A 26,396-nucleotide genomic window follows, 5' to 3' on the forward strand; every position below is an offset into this window, starting at 1 on the left:
ATCAAAACTTTAATTAGTAGTACCAGAAGAGGCAGGTGGATGAAAAATTTGTAATTTGTGAGGGAATCAAAGTCACTGACTTGCCAGTTCTTTCATCAGCTGAAGATACGTGTAAGTATAAATGCATTTAGTGGAGCTGCAGTTTGTAATACTGTCTTCAAATATCTTTCTGGACAGATAATGCAATTAAGCATTACTGAGTACTTGTTTAAAATATTGTCTCACTATGCATGTTATCTTTAAAGACCTAGAAAGTTGTGTTAAATTTCACTGGAGTAGCTCTACAGCATGAATATTATCTTAGAGAGTTGACAGTTACAGAGGATTACAGTGGTAAAATCTGCCTGCACAGATGGAGATAAATTATTCATCATTTTATTTATGAATACTACACATTAAAACAATATCGACAGACAGTCAGGTGGGTGCATAGGTACAGCTCTTTGTACTAGAAATATCTTTGAAGTTTTAATAGTGAGGCTTCAAAGACAAATACTCTGGTGTCTGCATTTATAGCTACTGTTAGTTAAAAAACAAAATCATACCAGGAAGACTTCACTTCATATCATTATTTCACAAAATCAAAAAAAAATATGCAGAAACCTATGTTTTATTTCATCACAGAATAAAAGTAGAAAGTTTACTTTGAGGAGCTGCTCTGCATTTTTATTTCCTACCTGAATGTCTATTTGATTTTGATTTTTTCCCCTTATTTGGAGAAGAAGCCAGTGGGGTTTAAGAAACATCCACTCACATTGAAGAACTCAAAATGTTGACAAAATGAACCAAAAAATTAATGATTTACATAAATTATTTTCATCAGTAGCACAGTATGAGGTACTTGGTTGAATATTTTTTCTGAGTAGAAGAGAGAGAACCTTACAAAGTAATTTGTATATGAAAGCTCAAGAAAAACCTAACAGAACTTCTTTCTTCAATTTTTTGAGACTTATAAGAAACTATTCTATATATTCTTAGTAACAAGCACAACTAACTTCTACTTGCTTATATTAATTACTTTTTCCCCTAATACACAACTGCTATAATTACTACAATACATGCACAATAACAAAGATATACAAGTCAGTGAACTGAAATACCAAACAGGCCATCACTAAATACTTGATCTTTATCAACTTTTCCAAGTTCTGTTTTTTTGTTGGTTTTTTTTTTTCTTAAGCATTTTTTGAAAATTGTGCGCAAGAATCCTAAACACCCATCTAACTTCCATTTGGACAACCCTTATTTAACAGTCAAGGGGAAGTCAGTGGACAAGACTGATTTGTACTCTGCCTTTTTCTGTCCCAGGGACAAGTCTCAAAGTGCCTTGAATGTACTTTCCATTACTAATGGAAAATGCCCTAGTCCTATAGCAGACACCATGAAACTTCCAGGCAAAAATCACTCCCTTCCATTCCTCTTGCTTTATGTGACAAGTTCTTGTATTTCATTCTCTGACCAGAAGTATGCAAGAATTGCTTCCTGGGAATGCCTCCAAGATATCACCTATCACAATGCATTGGGAGCTGTAGTGGGTAGGTTTTAATTTTCATTAGGTTTTAAGTGGCTAGAAAAAAGTAAGCATTTAATCAGGGCTTGCTAGCCTTAAAGAAATTGCAGTTATAGGCATTTTAGTAATAAACTTATAGATAATGGGCACTTTTTTTTTTTAGATTTTACTTCCTAGATATCCTGTCTCCTGTTCCTCCACTATCCTTGAGACTAAAGAAGTCCATAAGAGCTGGAACAGCTATACTCACATGCTATTCCCCCATATGAAGTACAGCATCATAGGATACTGGGTTGGAATGAATCATCATGCAGATAACTGATGAGCAAATAGTCAGCAATGGCAGAATAGTTTCATTTTCCTTTTTAATCAACAAAAATACTCTATAGTCAAGTCTCTCATAGAAGAACTACAAGACACTTTCTAAAGCCAAGTCTGGAACCTAAAATTAATAATTCAGATTGAATACTAAGCATCACAGATTCAGAAGTGTTGTGGTTGAACCCCAGCCAGCAGTCAAGCCCCATGCAGCCACTCACTCACTCCCACTAGTGCAGCCAGGGAGAGAATGGGAAGGGCAACACATAGAGAGCTCCTCGGTTGACACTAAGACACTTCACTGGGGAAAGCAAAAGCCTCACAGACAAGCAAAGCAAAACAAGGAATTAATTCACTGCTTCCCGTACTAGTGGTTAGCTTAATTAAAGATATTACCTCCTAACGAGAATGTTCACCAGAAGTCACTAATGTTGGTGTTTCATAAACTAGAATAGTATCAGGAACACTAGATGAACATCTAGATACAGTGATTCTGTCATAACTATAGAACCCAAACAGAACCAAAAAACAAAACAACAAACCCTGATAGTGGTAGCAGCCAAGAACCCTGTCCCATGCAAAGTGGTAAGGAAATTCTTTTATTCTAAGCTTTGTTCAAATATATTGTCACTGATATAGAGCTCTAGAAAGACAGCACAGTGTATTCCTACACAGAATTCCATAGCAATGTGCTTCATTCCCTCCCATATACTCTTTTAGTTTCTTGTGTTCCAAGCAATATATGGTGTCTAAGTTTAATAGATATAAGTCTTTCAGATATGCAGATACATGCCTTCTATTGCATATTTTGAAAACACTTCTGTTTGTGTACCTCTATATAAATTGTAGAGCTTACATGGTTCAGTTCTTTTTCATTCACTTTTGAATTCTAGAGCCGTCAGACGGGAAAAGCTGGAAAAGTCACATAGATCACATTTCATGTTGTAGAAGGTAGCTGCAAGAGCTACAGCTGCCTGAAATGAGGCTGTAGTCAGGTGGGGGTTGGTCTCTTCTCCCAGGCAGCCAGAGACACAACAAGAGGACTCAATCCATGCTAGGGAAGGTTTAGGCTAGACATTAGGAAAAAAATCTTCACAGGAGGAGTGCATTGAAATGGCTGCCCAGGGAGGTGGTAGAGTCACAGTCCCTGGAGGCGTTTAAGAAAAGACTGGATATGGTACTCAGTGCCATGGTCCAATTGATGAGGTGGTGTTAGGTTAGAGGCTGGACTTGAAGCACTCAAAGGTCTTTTCCAAACTAGTTAGTTCTGTGATGTTGTAATTCTGTGAAATCATCTGTAGGATGTTTGAGAGCTCCCTGGGCCCTACCCATTGTCAGCCTTAGCCACACTAAACTGCTTATGTACAGTCATCAAATAAGATGTCTGCAGCTGACTATCAATACAGCTCAGAAATCACTAATCTTTTATCCCTGAAAAGAAGAGGATGAAATATGGCTCTGGGTTTTCATGACATTGTAAAGCCCCTGTTTGGCCAGATGAAGCCTTTGTTTGTCTAAATTATTTTCCAGTTACCAAAATTTATCGTTGCTCAAAAGGAATTAAAACTGTTATTTAGATGAATTTTGGGTGGGTTTTTTCCCAGCGGTTCAGTAACAATCTGCCAGTAATTACATCTGAACATAACTCAGAGCAGAAATACATGCATTTTGAATCCCTTTAACTACCTGGTCTGTTGACAGGTCACACTTAAATAAGAGTAGCAGTTTGAAAAGTAGTGGAGAGTAAATACTATTGCTTGATAAAACCATTAAATCAAGTCATTCTACAGCTCCAAGAAATAAGGTACCAATAAAGACAGATAAAATGATGAGGAATTTGATATACTAAAGTTTCAGACAAGCATCTTTGCTGTTCATCTATGACATTTTCTGTAATTTTCAAAGGCATGTGTTCTACTGAAAATTCTATATATTCAAATAATACTTTAAAATCTATAAATTAGAAAAAAAGTAGAACTAGACATTATTATTTTTCTTTTCTAATATTTAATATATGAGAACATATCTACAATCTCCTCATACTAGTATTTACTTTAAAGCCCTAAAAAATATTTCATATCAAGCTGCTTTTATTTCAAGAATTCAGAGACAAGAAGATACAAGTAGCTTAACATTTCTTCTAAAAATGGTTCTGTTTTCTATGTTTGAATACATCTTGTGCTTCAAAATATGGGACTGTGTAATTTGTTGATAACTTAACCGAACGTAATATTTATAATATTTTTTCTCCTAATGAAAGATTACTAAAATGTGGTAAATGTTTAATGCCACTGTTTTCTTATAAGTTAAATTTTATCATCAAATACTGCTGGTGATTCCAAGAAGTTAGAAACATGCAAATTTACTAATAATCTCCATGTATTTGACATCCCTTTGCTGGCAATATAAAACTATGAGGAGTCTTGCAATGGCACCTTTGCTGCCTCTATGATGTAGGGCAAAGCTTTGCATTTTTTACATAAATATATCATTAGGAAGATATGAAATCAATGCATACCTGCACTTAAAATCTAAATGTCAAAGGATTTTTTCCTCAGTATTTCAGACAGCAGAAAGCACACAGACTACAATTTGCAGTGAACTTCACCTGATCAACATTAGTGAGCTGCACTAACTACTGCTGCTGACTTCCTCTTTGGCTTGCTTAAGCCGAAGTTCAAATGACTGATTCAGAGTTACAAAACAATAAAACTTGGAATTAGCAATGCTAGTGTTGTACTCTCATGATCTACTCACATTTTTTCTGCATTATTAAAAGAGAAACAAAACCATTAAAAAAATCAGAATTACTGAAGACAAAGTTTTGTTATTAGATTCACGTTTCAGTGGTTGATTCATTATTATCATATTCACACTAGGAACCTAAAAAGGCAGATCCACTATATGCTATAGATTTGTCTACTTAAAACTAAAAAAAAAAAAAAAAGGCAGAGAGCTGTGGAGGTCAGAACTCAACTGATGTGCCACTGTCATGATATGCTACTGTCATACTGCTACCCACAAAGATGTATGTAACACAGAGGAAAAATAAGGAATGATTGTGCCAGTTGGATATCTTTCCTGTAAATTGTATCAACATGCAAAAACTGAAAATAGCAACAATAAAAGAATGCTGATCTCTTGGAGATTTATAGGAGTTGAACTCTGCTTTCATATTTAAGTCCTTTGACTCACGGTTGAAACTTACTAGTCAGAAAATGGGGTTCATTTGTTACTTGTTTCAAGTTATAAAGTAAATAAGAAATCAACTTTATAAAAATAATTTAAATGAAATAAGACTGCAATTGAAGTTTTATAAATGACAGAATACATTTTCTATAATTATTTTACAAAACATGTAAGATTTGAATATAAAATTTCTGAAGTTCCATATTTTTGCTGATAAAACGAATGTACTCACAGAAGCATATTCTAACTAAATGTAATTTAAAAAACACAACCAAACAAGTGAGTTGGTGAGATCTTCAAAGTCATGAACAGTTAAAATAAAACAAGCACAGCAAGCACTATTTTGTAGTAGTGGAGCTAAGACTAATTATTAAATACGATTATTAGATACTGAATGGGGATCTCTGTTGTTTGTAAAAAGTAATTTGAAAGAACACTGCTAAGGAAATACTTTTAAGAGAATAAATACTAGTTTGTATCAGTGAATGAGAACACTTAATTCTAAATTAACGTTGAAATGGGATGTTTTTCAGCATCATAGCTTCATGGTGGCAATTCTTTTAAAGGTGACTAGTTAATTAGGGTAATAATACATGGGAGTATTAAAATTAAATAAATACAGATGGTATATTTGATTTACAAAAATTATCTTCAACTCCTTTGAGCAAAGTTTAATTTCTTCCTAGTTTTACTGGAAATATCTCCATGATAAAATACGAACATTTTTGTTTTGACTCTTTTGAAAACAATACATAATCTCTGTAATAATCTTTTAACATAGTATCACATTAAAACTTTTTGCATTTATATTATTTTAGATACTTACTGACTGCATTTCTGTTTGTTTGCCTACTTTTTATTTACTGTTCAATTTGTGATTTGTATTCTCCTCACCTCCACAAGCCCTTTCAAGAGCTTCAAAATGATGCAGCTGCTGGGTGGTACAGATGTACTCTATTTCCACTAACATGCTGAGAATAAAAATGATTATTTGTTCATTAACGTTTCATGCCCTATTTTTCAAGATTTACTTTCTCCACACCTGTTGAAGGTTTGGATCTTGTGCAGCTTATCCAATAAATCAGGCTTAGTACCTCCTACAAATTTCACAAAACCATTGTCTTCCAATTGGTAAAACTATTGGCTTCATCTTTTACATGAAGCTTTTACATGAAGATACTTCATCTTTTACAAGAAGTATCAAATTGGAGTTTCAATTTTTTTAAATAAAAGAAAATACAGAAATTGTTACTGTATTGCTAAAAAAGAACGTTAGTCGTGATATATTCTCAAAGTTTGTTCTTCTCTGCAACATAGGCTAGGTAAATCCACATTGACCATATTTATGAAATACAAACCAACTCAGCTTTCACCATGTTAAGCACCAAAAATCAGTGATTAAAATTTTTAAATTAATTCCCCAGCTGTGGATATAAAATGAAGTATTGTATATTTTACATGAGTGTTTTCAGATTAGGCATTCTGAAACTGAGTCCCAAAAAACCACAAGTGCAGTTCCTGTCACCTTGCAGTCTGTTCAGTGTCAAGGACAGGTGCTCTTTGCAGAAGAGCCACACCTGTCAGTATTGATCTGAATGTCAGCATGAAACCAAAATGCTTTGAACATGACTATCTCTGTGAGCACCTGCCCTTCATGAGGACACAACTCCCTGCTACACGCAAGACTGTCAAGCACCTGTCATAAGCAAGGAATGACTGTGTTATTCTGCACTTCCAAGCTAAGTGGCAGAAGTTAACGTTGCTGTCTCTATTCAAGCCACATGTAGAAGGTCAGTTAGGTTCAGTTGTTAAGAAGTTGGTCAGGGGCTGAGGTCATGGGCAGCTCATGCCAGTGATTTAATGCAGAAAACTGTAAAATGTTAAACCAAATGACACTCAGGGGGAATATACACAGTCATTAAATACAAGGTTTAGAATATCAAGCGTGAAGTGGAACAGAGGGAAGTTGAGCCAGGTCTCTCTGCAGGACCTCTCTGCCTTTGAGGAAGTTGACAGCTCCTCCCATTATGTACCCAACCTGATGTTTGCTCTGTAAACAAATTTGAGAGTGAGTGGCATGGTGCTGTTCTTTGGCTGCATTCCCCAAAACTGCCCTCTTACCCTCTGACAGCCACTCAGCCACAAAATTAGACAAATTCCCACTAGATCTCTAGTGTCTTATGAAAAGCTCACTGAGGATAGACTGTCTTTGTTCAACACTGAGATCAGGAAACTCCATGCTGTTGTGGATATTTCTACCTCTCTATTTAATACAAATTCATGTTCTCAATTCGGATCTTTTCTGAGCATATTCTGCAAGGATCTGCTCTCAATATATTTACCCTGATTTCTTCATCCTACCTTTAAAGATCCTAAAGGGCAGCTGGATTTGCTTTGTACTGGCAAATGCTAAAGTGAGTGGAATGAGAGTCCAAAAACAAAAATGTAAAAATCCATCCCAGAAATGGAAAAAGACACATTTGTTCTTGATTCTCACGATGGACCCTATCACAAAGGGTGGTCTACAAAACTGCATCCCAAGGCAAGAAGAGAGTTCCTTCACTTCACTTGACTGGAACCGTACGCTCCCCATCTTGAAGGGGACAAGTTCCCACATGATTGATTTGGCACAGCTCTTCTATTGTTTTTGTTAGAATTCCTGACAAAGTCTGGTTACAAGAATGGTTGTGGCTCTCTGGGTTGGCTGGAAGGAAGATTAGCCAGTTTTAACTTAATAAAAATCGCAGAAAACACAAACTCTTATCATATCTATGCTTCTTTTCTGTGTTACATTAATTGGGTCAATTTTACAATTCAAGCAATATTCTTGAGCTATCCCCCATGACACCATAAGAAACTCAAATAAAACCAAACACTGACATGGGGACCAATAGATGACCTGATTAACACTGAGGTTGGCAGGGAAACAGCAAATGTCTGCTACTGTAATGCTCTTTTTCATTTCACAATGTCAGTTTGCAGCCAAGAGTATTTGCAGAGGTTTTGAAAAGAAACCAAAGAATAATTAAAAATGTTATATTTTCTAAAAAACTAAAAAATATTGATTTCTTTATATTATCAAAGAGGAAGCTGTGAGATTACAATTTGCAAGGACTTACTGGGAACTGGAGTCTGGTAACAGTTTTTCAGTCTTGTAGACAAAGACAGAATTTTGTGTCTGGAACCTGAAGCTAGCTATGTGTGGAAGCTTGGAAATAAGGCTTTCTTTTAACAATAATGACAATTAACAGGTTACAAAACACTCTGAAGGACTGGAAAACACTAAATCAGGGTTATGTAGTATTTTTCTGAAAATAATATGCTCTTGTTCAGGTGAAGAACTTTCATGATTTCATTTATACAGGTGATAGTTTATTATTAGAATGGGCTCGTCTTGCTCCTACATTTATGAAGTTCATATCTGTTACCTGAATTTATCAGATTATGATAATGAAAAAATACTCTTGTTTTATATACTTTGAACACACAGGAAACTGTTATCACGCCTGAGAAGTAAAAGTTTCTAAAAGAATATCCATGTTTGGAACAAACAGGATCTGAACACTCTTTTTAGTATTTTCATATCAAACATGTAATCTTTTCAATCTTCTGGAAAGTATTTTTTTTTAAAGAATAGATTCTCTTTTATTTTAAACCAATCATCAGTGTCTAAAATTTGAAAATGACTTGAGATTCTCCTAGTATAGAACCATTTAGAATGTGGATAAATCCCAAATATAAATAAAACTCATTAGTTCAGCTCTCAAGTCTACGTAGATTTGCAGGGATTTACTGCTACTTACTGTACACAGAAAAATTAACATTTTTAAGAGCTTTATCTAGCCCATTGGGACCGCAATGGATTGATTTCAAACACAGCAGCTGAAGCAAACACACTACCCTTTTTTTTATTACCATATTTCTACCCAGGGGGCAGCATGCTAATTCTAAATATTTATTATGAAAACCTGTATACCAGTTTCTAAGAAACCAAGATTTCTCTTGATAGTTGCCCTCTGAAGAAGAGTTAAAGCACTCATCTTTAGAAACTCTCCTCATAAATAGTGACAAATTCTGGAATCCCACACCTTAAATACTAAATATAAGATCTGCTACTTCGAAGGATTTTTTTCATACCATTGAAGAGAGAAAGCTACTAGAATGTCTTCTTGTATAGTCAGCCTTTAGATCTAGGTTCTGTACATTAAAAGGAAAAATCCTACCTTATCCTTGGGCTGCATGTAATAATTTACATCTCATGGCACTATTAAGACACACATCCAATCTCAGTTTAAGAAATAATGAGATGGAAAATTCAAAGTCAACTTTGAAATTTCCTAAAACAACAAAACCATCGATTCTTTCAAATGTGGAAACAGATTCTGGCTTTTTGTCTTAGTCTTTAATTCCATGGTGTTATTAGCTAGGTATGATATGGTGTTTTCCCTGCATGGGTGCATTTAGATGCTCTAAACCTTTACCTGTGAAACTGCTTACAGATGAGACAAACATCCACTTTTGAATAATCTTCAGATTCTTTTCTAATTACATGTCTCCTTTTCAAACATTCTTTTAAACCTGTGAACAGTCTGTCTCCAGTGTTCTAATTTTGTTCTAACATTGGTTTGTATACACCTCTTTAACATACTTCAAAAAAAGCTTGTTCATTGCAATACTGTACTGAGAACCAGGTAAGAGGGGCTCACGTGAAGGACTTGAGCACCTTCTTCATTTGCTATCACTGCTGAGGTTGTGAGGACAGCATTTTTTATATCATTTGATTCTTGTCATCAGTTTTCAATTTTTAAGTCTATCATCCAGCTAAATCATATAAACTCATAATTGATTTGAAATGAAATTCACTCCATATGAATATTAGAATCCATAAAACTCTTATTTGGGAGCCAGTCTGTTCACTTCATAAATGGGTTGCACATGATCTACAAATAAAGTTATTTTCCCTCCTTTTTGTTTCTGGTATAATTTTATAAGACCTTCTTTAAATAATCATCATGGCTCCACCAAAGTAGTTGCAGCTGACAGATGAGCTGAAAGAGTTGAACCCGAGTATAAGAGAAATGGGACCACAAAAGGTATCGGTAGAACTTTGTACAAATCTTGTCTGAAGATAACCATTACCATGGTGTAGCAACTCTATTAATAAAGCATGCATAAGACCCGGATTTTAAAGAGAAACTCAATTTGTTTTAATAATGACACATTCCTATATTTTCCCATATAATACATACAACTCATCTCAACATATGCAGCAGCAGTTCTACTGACCTGAGTTACTTTAAGTGCACAACAGTAATTCAGTCCCAGAGTTAGAAATAGGAGCATTTGATGGTATAATTAAAAAGTTATGTCAATGTTTATGTACAAGTGGCTCAAACTAAAGATGACATTCTTTAGTCTCGAGTGCTTAACTTTTTAATATTAATGATACTTTTATGAACATGAAAAGATGACAAATGACAGTTCAATAAATCTGCATATATGCTCTGCTAGAATATATCCTACTTCTGTTCTTGCATGTATTTTAAGCTACACTGTTCTCACTTCAGTCAGCTAAAAAAGACAGCTTTTGATTATTGTGATGATGCAACTAAATTCACAGTTTAGCTTTTTATAAAAGCTCTGAATACAAAATAAAACCATATGATCAGTCTCATCCAAATGCAGACAATCATGTATCTCTAAATGAGATTTTAATTTAAAATTAAATAATCCTGTGTTACTCAGTCTTCACATAATATTTTACTGTGTTGTTTCTAATCAAAATATTTGAATATCAGGGTCACATCATTCCAAAAAAAGAGACTTTTTTCTAATATGAGCTCTGGGGAGGAAAACTTGCATTTTTTTTTCTGTCTCTTCTCCTTTCTCCATAAAAGTGGGATGAAATAATTTGCCAGTCTTATCAGGACATGGAATAGTTTTTCAGTTAATATGCCCATCAGCATCCACTGTTTAAAAAGGAACCATTAGTACTTCCATTTTTGTTTAGATGGTTTAGATCTGAAATTATCACTCTTCATTGTGGTGCTGCCACAAGCTTGGCAAAACTAGCAAAATCCTTCTGTTTTCTTTTTATTCACATCAAATTGCCTTCCTCACTGATTGTCTTCTCCCCTGCCCGTCTGGGAGACTGGATAAACAGAAACAGTATCTCATTCACCACTACACATCATATCTAAACTTTTTTAAAACATCAGAGATACATAACAGCACAGTATGTTTTAAGTGCAGACCTCTGCAGAAAATCCCTTAAATCCAATCACTAGCCTACTGTGTAGGCATTTAAAAAAGAGTAGCCATCAATAAACATGTTATTTAAATTCAATTTGACATTCTTTTAGAGTCAAAGAAACAATCAATGTATTCTGTGTGCTAACTAAACAGAGGTACCAGGGGCCAAGGTATTTATTAACTCTAAGAACAGCTCATTGGCAGCTTCACTCTGAGCTGCTGGAGGTCACAGCACTGGTCTCAGCAGAGAAAACATGCAACAAACTAATGGGTAGTTGGCCTAACAAACTTGCAGTGGAAATTCAGGAAGAGTTTTTTGGGAGAAGTATGTCTACTTTGGTATATATTGCTGGAAAGGAAACAACCCAAACTACAAACAAATGTTTTTGTTGTCATGTACCATGTTTTAGCAACTTTCAGCAGATCCAGGAAAAAAAATAAAACAAACCTATATTCACACTTGATTTTTACATTGTAAAAATCTGCTCCTCTCTTAAAATGTGATGAACAATTGCTGAGGTAATTTGATATGCTGGAAAGTAAGAACACATTCAACTATGCTAATACCTAATGAATAATTTTTCATACACTTGGGTGTTTGAAAGCATATGTCAAAAAACCCAAAATGTATTAAAACCCTCTATATCTTTTAGAAAATGGCAATAGTTAATATTAAAATTCTAATATATTTGAAATATAACATAGAAAACTACAGTGCTTTAAAAGAGCTGTTTGGTAAATTACCATCCTTCATCTTCACTGATCCTAATGGGAAAAGATGCCACTGCCCATGTCAGGTGAATTTAAACCATGACTGATTTCCTTTCTGATATTACTGCTAAACTCGGTACCAGTGTCAAAAGTAGAATTTGGTCTGAGGTCCATGGAATAACTATCTTTTTGTTTCCCAGACTGATCTAGTAGTCCCAATATTGATCTTTGTTAATTTTGACTTGACCAGATGAACTGAACTGTATTACTTCTACAAGTTTGAGACTTCATATTTATATGCAGACAGATATTAACAGCAAGATTTTCTCCATTAAACTTCTTCCTTCTCATGCAGTAACACAGACCTCAAAAAAAAAATATAGACTGGAAAGATCCAGTTCAAATTTCAGTTGGTTTGGGTTTTTGTTTATGTGTTTGTTGGGTTGTAGATTTTTCTCTTTTTTTTTTTCGTGCAGGATTGTTGGTTTGTTTTGAGTTTCGTTTTGTTTTGTTGGGGTTTTTTAATCAGTGAGTAGGTGTAGTTTTTTCAGAACTACTGTGATTATTGCATGCAAACCTAGAATCCCCAGCAAAAGGGGAGGGAGGGGAAGAACTTAATGTAGCATTCCAGAAGTCAAAATATCTGTATGTTTTGTTTTATTCTTTGGGTTGACTGCATTAGATAGATACTGTGTAAAACCAAGAAATTTAGCAACTCATAAATATTTCTAAGTTTCTAATCTGACTACACTGATACGAACTGTTTCATCATTGAAACATATTTTCCTGAATCCAATGTCAAGAATTTTGTGAGTAAATGAAGCTAATGGTATAGATATTCTAGAATAATGCAACACACCAAGTAGAAGGATATTTTAGGAGCATGCTGAATCCCCAGGGTTATAAAATCTATTTAGAAAGACAGTAAAGTAGTGGTATTTTAAGCAATCTGAGCTCTCCTTTAATGTATTTAAACCATGCTCACATACTTAATTTAAAAGATCTAACTCTTTTTTTATGTTCTTTTAAATGTAGTAGAAAATTATACCATGGGTCACAGTGCTTCCTTAAGTGAGTTCTCTCACTGTTATGTTCCTGTCAGTTTGTGATGTGCTATGAATGAAGCCTTTATGCCTCTTCAGCACAGTAGGCTGTAAATTAATAGGTGCAAAGAAAGCAATAGTGTTCTGTGAATTAAGTGTCAATTTAGTGCCTCTGTACTTCTCACTTCATACAGGACTCACATGCTGGTGTTAACACCTAAGTGGTCTCTGTGTCCTTACAGCTAACACAGGCAAGAGATTATGGGTTCAGTCACTACTATTAGCATGGAGTATATTTACCCTCCTATCTCTTTTAAGGTCAAAATCCTTGCAAAACCTTCAACATACTTTTATACATACGGATACTAATATGTATTTATATATATATATATTTAGCATGAAAAAAATGACAAGAGATAAGTGATGCATTTCAGATATGCTTTCTTCAAATACAAGCCCAAGAACTTTTGCAAGATTTCTATGAGAGACATTATTGTAAACTAAACATATTTATTGAGATATGTCTTTGCAGCAGGACTCTAAACAATCTTATTTTTTCTTTAATCAGATTAACCTCAAGATAATATACACATATATGTATATATATACAATATATAATAGGAAGGAAAACTGTGGTCCTTATTCCTTCCAACACTTCATTTCTTCCAGTGCAATGCCAGCGACTCAGAGATCACATACAAATTTGGATGATACATTTCAGCTTATTTTTGAAACCACTACTTGCACTCTTTTCTCTTCTCTTCACTAAGGCCATTTCAACAATTAAAAACTACAGGTTCATCACTGCAAATAGCAGAGCTCATCTCCTTATATACTTACTTATACTTACTTATATACTACATTATTTAATATACACTTAAATAACAAAAAAACTCCACAGCAACCAGACATGTTCCTCTGTATCAAAACATTTTAAAAAAATGCCACTAGGATGCTGAAAGCAACAGCAAGACAATGCCCAGGATTGTGGAAATAAATGTAACCCTGTCTTAGGACACCAATTTCCCTGCAGCTATGCTTTCTTAACCATAGTCAGGTTTCATCTTCTCTCCTACATAAATTTTAGGGAGGGTGAACTGTTCACTACCTGTCTAATCCACGCTATATTTTTTTTTTAATTTCCATAGACGCCAAAGATACTGAGCAGTATTCACTGTATTTCCCCAAGCCTGCTAACAATTTACTTACAACTGTGGATAATTCATTTTTTCAAGTAGGCATTTGAATGCCTGAAGAAAATCCATTTTGGAACATGATGATTTTGATAAATATAGCCAAGTACAAGATATATCACTGATGATATCAGCTTTTTAATCCTTATTATAGAAAAACAGTAGGAGCGAAGAAGCTGTTTATCTAGACATGTTTAGGTTTAGCAACTGCTTTAAAAAACCCAAAAAACTGGCTATAGACACAATTAAAACTTGCTATTTCCCACTCAGGGAATTTTAAAAGACTCTGGAGAGCAATACTTTTAGAACTAGAGTACACCAATTGCCTGTATGACATGTTTAGTATACATAGCTGATGTCCTATGCAAAACACTCTGCCAATTCTCTGTATAAATTCCCTAATATGTGAGTGGGGATACTCCTTTCTGAGACTGTGCTTAACAGCTCTGAGACCAGTGAGACATTCTCTCCAAGATCATAAAACTCCACAGGAACTCAAGTTCAGCACTGTGTTTGAAAACTTTTGATACACTGTTTTGATTATGACTAAAGCACATGGTTGACTTTAAAAAAAAAAATCTTGGGATATATGTTTTTCAACCCTTTATCTACCAGAAACCAGGATCAACTCTGATTTGTCCATTCCTTTTTAGGATAGCTTGTAACAGATTTTAAGCTTAAACCATTTAACACAGCAGGAAATGCTGAGGAAGAATGCTGAAAAAGGGCTCATTTGTAGGAGCGAAGGGAGCAGCGGGAGCACAGGTATTACAGACAAAAAAACAACTTGGAGAAACCCGGAGAGACAAGCATCAGTACCAAAGGCAGCAACTGACAGGACTCAGAAGATGAGGAAAAGTGTATTCCACTGAGCCTTTTAATGGGACAAGGTGTTTGCCATATTATTTATTTTGGCGATTTTTCTGTCATTAATTCAGTTTTCAATATGCAAATACCTTCTGATGACACCTTCTGTAGTAATACTTTGAACGAATCATGTATGGAAAAAATCTCTTAGTATAATGTATTTAATTAACAGAAATTTCCTTCTAATCAGGTAAATAAACATATTATGAATTACAAAGTCTGCAGTGTTCTGTCAGAATCTCTATATTTTTTTAGTCTTAAAAAGCTCTTCATACAGGCACAGAATCTACATTAGCCACTCACCTTAAAATTTCTTTGTCCCTCCAATGTATCTTGGGGGTTTGGTAATGAATAGTGCTGTGTGGTAAATCAGTTTTAAATATTTTTCTGTTGCTACATATATTTAATAGGTTGGGTTCAAGTGCTAGATAACTTTATTGCTAATTTTCACATGTCACAGATTACGTAATTTTACATGGTAACTGAAAACTCTGCAACCTGAAAGTCAACAGAAAGAAATCGAGGGTAACTATGCATCACTTGTTTTCCTGAAAAAAAAAAAGGTTCATGGCAGGTCAGACAGACAAGTTATCCAGTAGAGAAGCTTAAACCTATTGGTTTCCTAACCAAAACAGATAATAGGGGAAAGCCAGTCAGAAGCTAGAGAAAGATAAGAGCTTCCAAAAACTAGCAGGTAGCAAGAGAACCCTTTACCAGTAACTCCAAGACAAGCATATAACTTTGCAGAGTTCCCCTGGTGACACAAAAAAAGGAATGATGGTCATGATGTCTCTAAAGAGGCTAAAAAAGTAAGCAATGACACATAATTTAATAAAAATTGAATAGTTTCCTCAAATGAAAAAGCTAGACTCTAACTGTCTTCCCTTTGCTGCATGGCCATGGCATATCTTTTCTCACCTGATGGAGAAGGAAACAAAAAATAGTGTCATATATTGGCACAGGCACGTCCCAAGCCTTTTTCTGGTGTAGTACTTTTTTATTGAAGGTGATCCACAAGCGATGCATCTTTTAACAGCAAACCAATAGATGGTGCTCTTCAGCTGTCTAATTATGTAATTCTGAGCTAAACACTCAGCTCAGATGTCTGGCTCTACTGCCATAGGTGTCTATCAAAAAGGTGATCTAGACCACTCCATTACCTCATGCATCACTTTGCTGTAGGCCTCTCACAAGGAGGGTGGTAATTAAGATAACAGATCTATAAACAGGACAGAAAGCATGCAAATTGAAATCCTACTATTTTGAAATATATCTGAGTGTTTGGACTGGTGTATTTACTAAGAAACACAAAATAGTATCCAGCTGTTATAGGAGTTATTAATTAACACAGAAACAAGAAGTGAGTTTCAGGTGACTCCTGGTACTTATGCCAAATTGTATGCCAAGATTATAGCAATTCATTAGTGCTGCTTCCAAATCACTCTCATATCCACATAAAGTTTTATGGCCTTCCACTATGATATTGAAATGATTTATAAGGAAGTCAGAATAACCTTAAAGGTAATTTTAAATAGCATTAGGAAATTAATTTAGACTAAAAAGTATGAAGTGTAGTTCATTCTCCTACATTGGCAAATACTGACAAAAATATAAAGGATATTAATTTTGGGTTTAAATTGAAGCACAGTAAGAAAAAAATCACTATTATAAGGTCAAAGAGAAAAAAAAATTGAACAAAATTTGTTCAAAATTAGAATTCCTCATTAAAAAAATAATTGCAAAATTATTCTTAGTGTCATAATCACCTTTCATGCACAGTATAACAGTCTAAGATAATTTGATGACTTTTTAAAAATCATGTCCAAGCCACACTTACATGAAAAAGCCTGAGCTGGACCTACCTATGCCCATGTGAATTGTCCAGTTTTACCTAACCTACATATGATAATAAAAAACCCCAGTCTTCCACGTCAAGGGGGAGTCTTGGGAAAGATTAAGATATTTTCAATAGGATGCTTTCCCTAAGTAATAGATTTCTTTTTCAAAACTCTGTTCAGCTAAAGTCTCGATTTCTAAGATACTTGAGATACTTCTTAATACTATCTGTAGATCTACCTTAGATTTAATTTTAAGTACCATATAACTTATGCAGACGTATTAAGGAAGTTTATGTTTGGAAGTATTTTAAAAGTTATATTCAATGTTCAGCTTATTTTTTTATATTCTAATAATTATCAACACAGAAGCCCTTCAGACTGAAAAGATCAACAATTTGCTGGACTTGGAGATGGGCTCCACACATAGCAGAGGCAGCCTTTCTGTTATGCTCTCAAAAGTACTGTTTGTGGTATTGCAAGCAATAGATTATCAACTCAAACAAAACTTATTTTACACCTAAAACTCATTATGTAATAGCAAACTAAGAAAATTGTTAAAATCCAAAAAGATTTCTTTCACCTATAGTCTAACTGATAGCATTTCTACTTTTTTTACAGATTAAAAAGGCTTTTCTATGTCATTCACATTCATTTTGCACTCATGTTCCTCTTTTAAAGCCTGTTGACACATCTATTGATTCAAAGCAGAATTAAAAATGTGGTCACCTATATTCATTCAAGATCCAGAGCTATATAACTGCTCTCTAATTGAAAAAAGCAACAAAACACTCAAAACAAACAAAAAAAATCCCCAAACAAATGAACCTTGAATAGCTTTAGATGTTCCAACTGTATAATGTACATAAAAGAAATAATATCTTCTAACTCTTTTATAAACTAATTCCATTAGGATGGACCATATGAGTGATTTTAAAAATAAGAAAAGCTAAACAAATCTCTTCTTCCTTATTAATGCACTGGAAAAGAAGCCAAAGATCAGCTATATAAATCAGAAATTTACTGAACATCTTATAGAAGGTTTAAAAACATGTGTGGCATAATACCTAAATTAAAATATTAGTATTATATAGGAGAAAGATGTAGAATCTATATAATTACTATAACACATCTTATATACATATTTTATAGATACATCAGATTACTGTCCTTCAGCATTGAGACTCCACTTGTCCTTGCATTTCCATTGCTTTACTTAAAAAAAGCATGACCATTCTTTTTTTACTGCAATCATGCTGGAACTGCTTCTAACCTTGCTGATATGTTTGGAGAGGGTAATCCAGACATATTGCATCACACACTAAAAACACTAAAGAATAATCAGTCTGATATTACTTTCTTATTTCTTGCTCTCTTTCTCGCTTTTACAGTGCTCATGTATGTGTATTTTTTCACTTATTCTACAGCAATTATTCCTTTAAGGGAAAAAAACCAATCCTAATTACCAGACCGTGCTAATGGAATATGTGACTCCTAATACAGAATTAATGCCTAAAGCTGTTGACATGATGCCAGATACAATAAAAGGGAGCAATTAAAAAAAAGTCACATTTTTAGATGATAACACCCCTAGACCATTAGTTTTAAGTATGGAACAACTTCCCATTTAAACACACAGCTGATTTTAGCATATTACAGAATGCACTACATTTAGCATGGCTCTAATGTCACTATGGTAACTGTTCTGGATTAAATATAGCTGAATGTGTAGCTCCATTCCAAGTTTTCCAATAATCCTTTAAACATTTCCTATGAAATTGCTCATAGCTTCTCCAGCCTTTCATCAGTGATCCTGTACTAATCCTGCACTGGAATCACTGATACTACTACTATTCATGGTATCTTCATGCCATGGAGACTGGGATGAAGTGCAGCCACAGCAAATTTGCTGATGACACCAAAATGTGTGGTGTCATTGACACACCTGAGAAATAGGATGCCATCCAGATGTACCAGGAAAAGCTTGAAAAGGAGAAGTGGATCCCTGGAAAACTCATGAGGGTTGAAAGTGCCAAGTGTAAGGTGCTGCACCTGGGTCTGAGCAGCCCCTTGTATTAATCCAGGTTGAGGGACAAACAGACTGAAAGCAGCCCTGCCAAGAAGGACTTGGGAGTGCTAGTGGGTGAGAGGCTGGACATGAGCTCCCATGTAAGGCCCTAAAAGCCACGTGTCCTGGGCTGCATCAAAAACACCATAGCCAGCAGGGCAAAGGAGGGGATTCTGCCCCCCTGCTCCGGTGAGACCCCACCTGGAGTGCTGCATCCAGCTCTGTGTCTCAGCACAGGGAGGACATGGACCTGTTCAACCAAGTACAAATGAGGGCTACAAAAATGAATGAAAGCTCGAACACTTCTCATATAAGAAGAGGGTTGTGGCTGTTCAGCTGGAAAGAGAAGGCTCTGTGGAGATCTCATTTCAGCTTTTCAGTATGTGAAAGAGGTTTATAAGAAAGAGAGGAACAGTGTTTTTTAGCACAATCTGATTTGATAGGACAAGGAGTAATGATTTTAAAGAGGGTAGATTTAGATTACATATAAAGAAGACATGTTTTGACAGTGAGGGTAGAGAAACACTGGAAAAGGTTGCCCTGAGAGGTGTGGATGTCTACACCCAGAAACATTCAAGGTCAGGACTGAGCAATCTGATCCAGTTAAAGAAGTCCTTGATCACAGTAGAGGGGTATTACTAGATGATCTTTTAAGTTTCCTTCCAACCCAAATTAAATTATGATTCTATGATCTTAGAAACACAAAATAAATCCATGTTTTAGTGATCAGTGCTAAATAATGATCTCCAGCACACCACAGAAAACAAGAAAAATGTTAAGATTAAATTCTAGGAGAAATAAAATTCTTATTATATCTCTGTTCCAAAGTAAAGCTGACCAATATTGCATGAGATCAATGCAGAATGTTTCCAATGCCTTCTGCTCATATTCTACTTAATTTATTACCGGAAATCAAAAGCACAAGTATGTTGTAAAATGTTGAGTGGATTCGCTTGAAATCAAATGGACATACTTTTATGTTTTGTAGCAAACTTGCATTATTTATTCCCCTTCAAGCTTTCAATTTCTGATCCTCAGAAGCCCTAAGAAGAAAACTTTGCATTGATGACTGTTGTGCATTTCTGTGCATGAGTGAGAGGCAAGGGGGTATTCACATATTGTACTTCAGACATAAGCACTTAATTTGATATCAAGCTGCTTCACTGACTGCCATTACACTTTTGCTTAAGTGGAAATGTTGGAGAGTCATCTTGTGATGATGGTGTTAAAAAATTGAGTGCCAGACAGGGCTAAGGGATAAGGGGGTTTTACCCAGGTATTTTAATAACCATCATTATGGTGCACCATTTTGCCAAAGTAGAATGCGCTGTGATGATGCACACACACAATAGATTTCATATACAATTTATAGACTTCAAAAATTAGCATATCTAACAAAGATTCCCCAATGGGAGGCCTGGATGAATGTTGTGATATTCCTCTGTCTGAGGAATTCCCCCCTGGAAGAGCCAAATCTTTAATTTACAGGATATGTTCTGGAGAGGATCTTGGTTTCCCAAGATAGCGTGGAGTTTTCTGGCCTCCTACTACAAGGTCTTTAGGATGTTTGATCTCCTGGCCTAACAAAATACTAGGTCTATGCTAAGTTATTGGACTTAAGGAGCTACAAGTATGCGTGCTACGAATACTGAGGATACATACAAGTTATATAAAAAGTATATAAAAGAAAAGGCAAAAAATCTTCTTGGAATCAGTGACATAGATTTGCATGTGTCTTTAAACCAAAGTTTTCACATAGTTGCCAAGTATAGTTACCACACATTTTTATTGATAGGTTTTCAAAAGATCAGATCTAGCTATAACTTCACAATTATCAATATATTGCACTGTCTAGCCAGTTATGACATCAAAATAATAGTAGGATTGCTTCCTATCTCTAGAAAGGCATTCTGAAGATAATAATCATCAGTCACCTGAGAATATCTACATTTTTCTAGGCTAAATTTTATAGCAATAGCGCACATAATGTCAAGCACAAGACATTCTCAGAGATGAAAAGGATGAAAAACCTGCATATGTAAGCTGCAAAGAAATTATAATACAAACTGTTCCACAACTTAATCCATTCCCACAGGCAGAACGATCATCTTTTACTTAGTACAGAGAACATAGATTTAGTATTACAATTACAAATCCCTAATATTGCTAAGCAAACGGTTTTAACATCACCTAACATAAGGGAATAATGCTTGCATACATGCATACACATAGTGAGACTGAATTACAGCCTGTTTAGAATAAGATGCCATCCATTAGCTGTCTATATATTTCTGTTTTACTCAGGCTGACTTTTGCTCACTGCTTTCATTGCTGAAGTACAATAGCATAATATGTTATTCAAGACACAACATCAAAAATGTTCTTATACCAAGTTCAAATATGTAACATGAATTAAATGTTCACTGATAAGATACCATACAAATATAACTCTAGTAGATTGAGGAAAATAAGAGGAAGGACAAAGATGTGGAAAGAAACAGAAGGAAACAATTTATTTTTTTCAGTTCTAAAAGGTGAAAGGGACCAAAAAAGAAGCATAAAACCCAGTCATTGCTGACAGGTAGAAAATATCTTAAATATCCTCTGATATCTTTTCAGTTAGGTACCAAAAAAGAGAAAAACAGGAAGTGAGATCTTTAAAAGATCTCTGACTTACCATATTGATGGTGCTTCTGTTCCACTGATCTCTAGGAAGTCATATCCTTCCTCCAACTGGAAGTCAGTAAAGACCAAAGCAATGGTGTCTCCTGGCTCAGCCAATATGGTCCAGGTGCAATCAGCATTATTTTCATACTCAGAAGGGAAGTGTGGACTTGAAATAGTTCCACTTGTCCCACGTAGTGTCCCTCCACAAGCTCCTTCAGCTGACAAACAGAACATCAATTACTAATGAAGCTGCACTTCAAACACCATCCTTGTTTCTGCTATAAACCCAGATCTTCTCTACTCACTGAGGACCCATAAATATGCACACACAGAAACAAATAATTGTCCAGGCAAATAGAATGGAATGTCTGGCCTTTAATCAGCAGATGTTTTTGGTTTGGGTTTTCTGACTTGTTTTCTTTGTTGGTGTCACTTCAGCACCAGGTCAAACAAGAATGAAGGTTAGCAGGGACGCCTATTATGTGTTGATTTGGAGAACCTGGCTCTGTGAATGTGTGCACAGAAGAAGCCTAAAAAAGAACTAGGCACAAAACCACAGAAACAGTTAGACTCTTTGTGATACAAATTTAAAAATATTGAACAAATATTTTCTTTCACTTATTTCTTACAACAACAACAAAAAAAAAAAAAAAACAAAAAACCTGCAGATAAAAAAAATCTTCTATTTTTCACCCTCCTAAACTAGGAAGCATTAATAACATCATACTATCCTTTCCCTTTACTTTCTTTTTTTTTTTTTTGTTCTGAATCAGGATGTTTACAGATGACAAATGAATTCAGAAGATTTTGTGGCTATCCGTCAATAATGTATGTATTTAATGATTATTAACAATTTTTTTAAAATGAAAAGCATAGGAATTTTCTCCTAAATCTTGAATGTTATTTAATATTTTGCCAAATTATTTAGCAAATGTCTTGTATTTTCCTTGCTAACCCCAAGAAAATATGTCATCCGTACAATTAATTGACTTAAGAAATTAAAAACTCATCAGGTAGCATTTGCTTTTTGATAATGTGGCAATGAAAGCCAAAGAAATAGTAATTAAAAACATTTCAGCATAGGAGAAGGATCAGGAGAGAAGCATTTGATTTTTATCTCTTTTATCATCTTTACTTACTGCTACTATCATTAGTATTATTTGCATACTATAAGTGCACATGGAGATTCAAAAACACATAGCTTGGCAAGGTGCATAACACTAGGTACTTATAGTCTAATTAGGATAATAACTGAATAGCTAATTAAGACAACAGAAAAGTGTAGGAGTAGAGCTGCTCTTCTCAATCATAATTGAAAGCCTGTCAGTGTGAGTGTGTTTTAAAGGAATATTTGAAGGAAAAAAGGATTCATTAATCAAAGGAAGAAGAATGCTGGGTCTGGACATTAGAAAAAGGAGACTATTAAAAGGGGCTAAATAGCCAATAAGTGACAGAAGTAAAAGGAAGAATTTCAAAAAAGGCAGAAACAGAATAATTTCTTTAATGTTTAAGTAATGTATAGAGCATTAATTTGATTAAAAAGAAGAGAGGAAGCTCCTGAATGGCACGATCTTTATGCTTCTACATGCAAAAGTAAATTTTGATGTACACAAATGTAACATAACCTTGGCTACTAAAGCCTTACTGATTTAATTTCTTGGAACACATATTTTTCAGAAGAGGTCATGTTTTTTCAATAAATTTCATATCTTACTTTCTAGACCCTGATATTTATAAGTGTTTGGTCATATTTAAAATGAAAGAATAGAGCTAGAATAGATTGACTTTCCTAAAAGATTTCTTTTTTGTTGGTGAAATCAGGCCATTTCTGTGATTCCTTCCTCAATTTCTGGCTTTTTATACAGTGTATATTGAAAGGGCCATTGTGCCACTGAGGAATGAAAGGGGGAAAGGAAGTGAAAATTAAAGGACCATGGATAAAGCTGAGAATCTGAGTAAAATCTCCTGGTGCATAATACATTCAAAGACTAAAATAATTTGAAAACTACTGTAATTCTATAATAAATCAGAAAGGAGAATTGAGGTTTTTTACTGAATAATATCTAAACTTTCTCTTTTTTCCCAGTGTTTTTGTGTCTGTGTGTGTATTTGTTTTGGGGGATTTTTGTTGTTGTTGCAGTTTTGCTTTTTATATTTGTTTGTGTTTTGTTTACTTTTTTTAATAGCTTTCTAGCACTTCATTTCAGATCATCATCCAGCCCAGAAAAGAAAAAACAAATTAATGCTGTACATCCTGTACCTGCACTTTAAAGTTTCAGTTTCTAACACATAACAGTTCCATCTGTATTCTTGAAAGCTAGCAGGCAGACTCTTCACATTCAGGGTAATCAGCAAGATGAGCAAAATCCTAATTCACCCATATCTCTTTGGTAGTAGCTGTTGCTGTTAAATTTTTTATGACAGCATCCTCAATTATACCATCTCTCACTGTTTATACTGACTTTAAGTTACATGCTTAAAAGTGCTAAATACAATACTCCTCACTGTTCCTGATAGAAAGCCCTTGAATAATCTTTGAGTTCTAAAGTTCAGAATTTTACAGCTGAAATTTAGTTTATTATTACTGGCAACCACATGCAAAAATCTAAATTTATACGCTGCGCATTACGAATGAGAGCCAAAGGAACTCAGTCTACTACAGCTATCTGCTCAAAGGGATGCATAGCCTTTTAATCTATTCACAACACCATCCTGAAGAGATTTGCAAAAGTCAAGCTAACACAGAAACAGAAAGAGAACATTGGTCAGCTAGGTAAGACCACAGAAACCAGCCTGAACCAGAGAGCATTTACTCTCTGACAGATATGCTTTGGGTATTTCCTTCATCACAAGCAGCACACAGGCTAAGGCAACAGGACTGTTGAATAGTAAAGCACAATGCATTGCTCAAGTGAGTGCAGGCAGTCAGGATGTGGCCTCGCTGCTCAGAGGATGGGACACAAACTGTCTGGTCTTACACAGCTGGTCCCAGGGTGAGTTGGCCTCCTTGGACTGTCTCATTTTTGGCCATGGCCTTCTCTATGTTATGCTTTTGAGAGAGTTACTGCTCAGGAATCTTAGTGCATCACTGTGCTTGCAGTAATTTGATAGCAGATAGTGCCTGAGGATTCATGAATTCAAATTCTATGTGATTTACAAATTGCATTTTAAAATGTGCAAGTAATTAATTCCAAACACTTATGGTTATTTTCAAGTTGTAAGCAACTGCACAAAGTGCTGTTTGTATCAGCATAAATGACTACTTGAAGTATAAAGCTACAAACATTTGGATCTCACAGTAGTCAGGAATTAAGTGCTCTGAATTTAGAGAATATGCATCTCATATAAAGTACACATGCAAAAACATATGGCTGGCACCACTTGACAAAAAATATGTATACTGTATAGATATGATAAAACAGATAAACATATCCATCAAGTTTATGCATGCAAAAAATGAGAAGTACCACTGTGGAAGTCAATGAAAAAACTTTCATTTTTTTTTAAGCTAGAAAGAGTAATTTCATCAAAAATAATAATCTGGCAATCTTAGTAAGCTGTATTTTGCATAAATGAATCTTGCGACAAGTGAGAGACATGCCTTGATGGGCAAATAGCCAAGGATGAAGTAACAACAAAACCAGTATCTTAAAAATCTTCCTTTGAATTCATTTAGGTATCTTTTGAACATTAAATCATTTTTTACAGGACTTTTCTCTCATCGAAACACAATGCTTTCCAGAGGGCAATGTTCTTTATTCTATGTACCTTTTTTAATACACTACATAATAAAATGTTTAGGCAAATAAAATAACATTTATTGCATAATAAAATCAAAACAAAGCAAAAAACCTCAACACTAACCTAACCTTTCAAAATTTATTATGAATCTTTCAAAATTAACTTAAAATTTGAATTTAAATATTTGAGTTGGCTTTTCCACTTGAAGTTTATATTGAAAGCTCTTCATGTGGAAAATCATATTACTACACTACTCTTTGAACATAAGTGATAAAAACATAGTGGTGATTTAAAGTACATAAAATTCATAGTAATGAAATTTTTCTTCTTATGTCATTAGTAGTCATTTCCTTATCTATCACTAGCAATAGCACAGGTGCAATTAAAAACTTGAATGATATTTTATGAATCATCATCAAATGACATATTGTCAGTTTGAGTCACATTTTATAAGTCTTATCAATTAAAGAAAATTGCAGCCTTAGAGGATTCTACATGAACCATAGGCCTAAATTATTTAGCAAGTCTTATTAAAAGCTTCTCTGAAAAAATTCTTTTTTTATTGAGGCTGGAGAGCACATCGATGTAGGGAGATCTGGGGGTTTGGGTTGCTAGCAAGTTGAACATGAGCGAGCAGTGCCCTGGCAGCCAGGAGGGCCAGCCGTGCCCTGGGGAGCGTCGGGCATCACCATCTGGGCAAGGGTGACTGCCCCACTCTGCATAGCTCTGGAATGGCCCCACCTCAGGTACTGTGTGCACTTCTGGATGTCTCAATCCAGGAAGGACATCAACCTATCAGTGTGTGCAGAGCAGGTCTTGAGGGCAAGACTTAGAAGGAGTGGCTGAGGTCCCTTGTCTTGTTCAGCCTGGAGAAGGCTGAGGGATGGCCTCATGACCCTGTGCAACTACTCCAGGCAGGCAGCAGAGAGGGAGATGTTGACCTCTGCCTGGTGACCATGGACAGGACACAAGCGAACAGAATGAAGCTGTGTCAGAGGAAGC

General features: G+C 35.0%; 1 protein-coding gene across 1 annotated transcript in view; it reads right to left on the reverse strand.

Annotated features, from left to right (window-relative positions):
- The window catches only part of CSMD1 (CUB and Sushi multiple domains 1), a 1,074,877-nt gene that overhangs the window by 496,025 nt on the left and 552,456 nt on the right, over window positions 1-26,396 (reverse strand). Inside the window, exon 5 of the mRNA XM_066547292.1 lies at window positions 21,664-21,871. Within this exon, the coding sequence (XP_066403389.1) occupies window positions 21,664-21,871 (208 nt within the window). The remainder of the gene's footprint in view (window positions 1-21,663; window positions 21,872-26,396) is intronic.

Source organism: Molothrus aeneus, chromosome 3 (assembly GCF_037042795.1).
Source record: "Molothrus aeneus isolate 106 chromosome 3, BPBGC_Maene_1.0, whole genome shotgun sequence".
NCBI classification, from domain to species: domain Eukaryota; kingdom Metazoa; phylum Chordata; class Aves; order Passeriformes; family Icteridae; genus Molothrus; species Molothrus aeneus.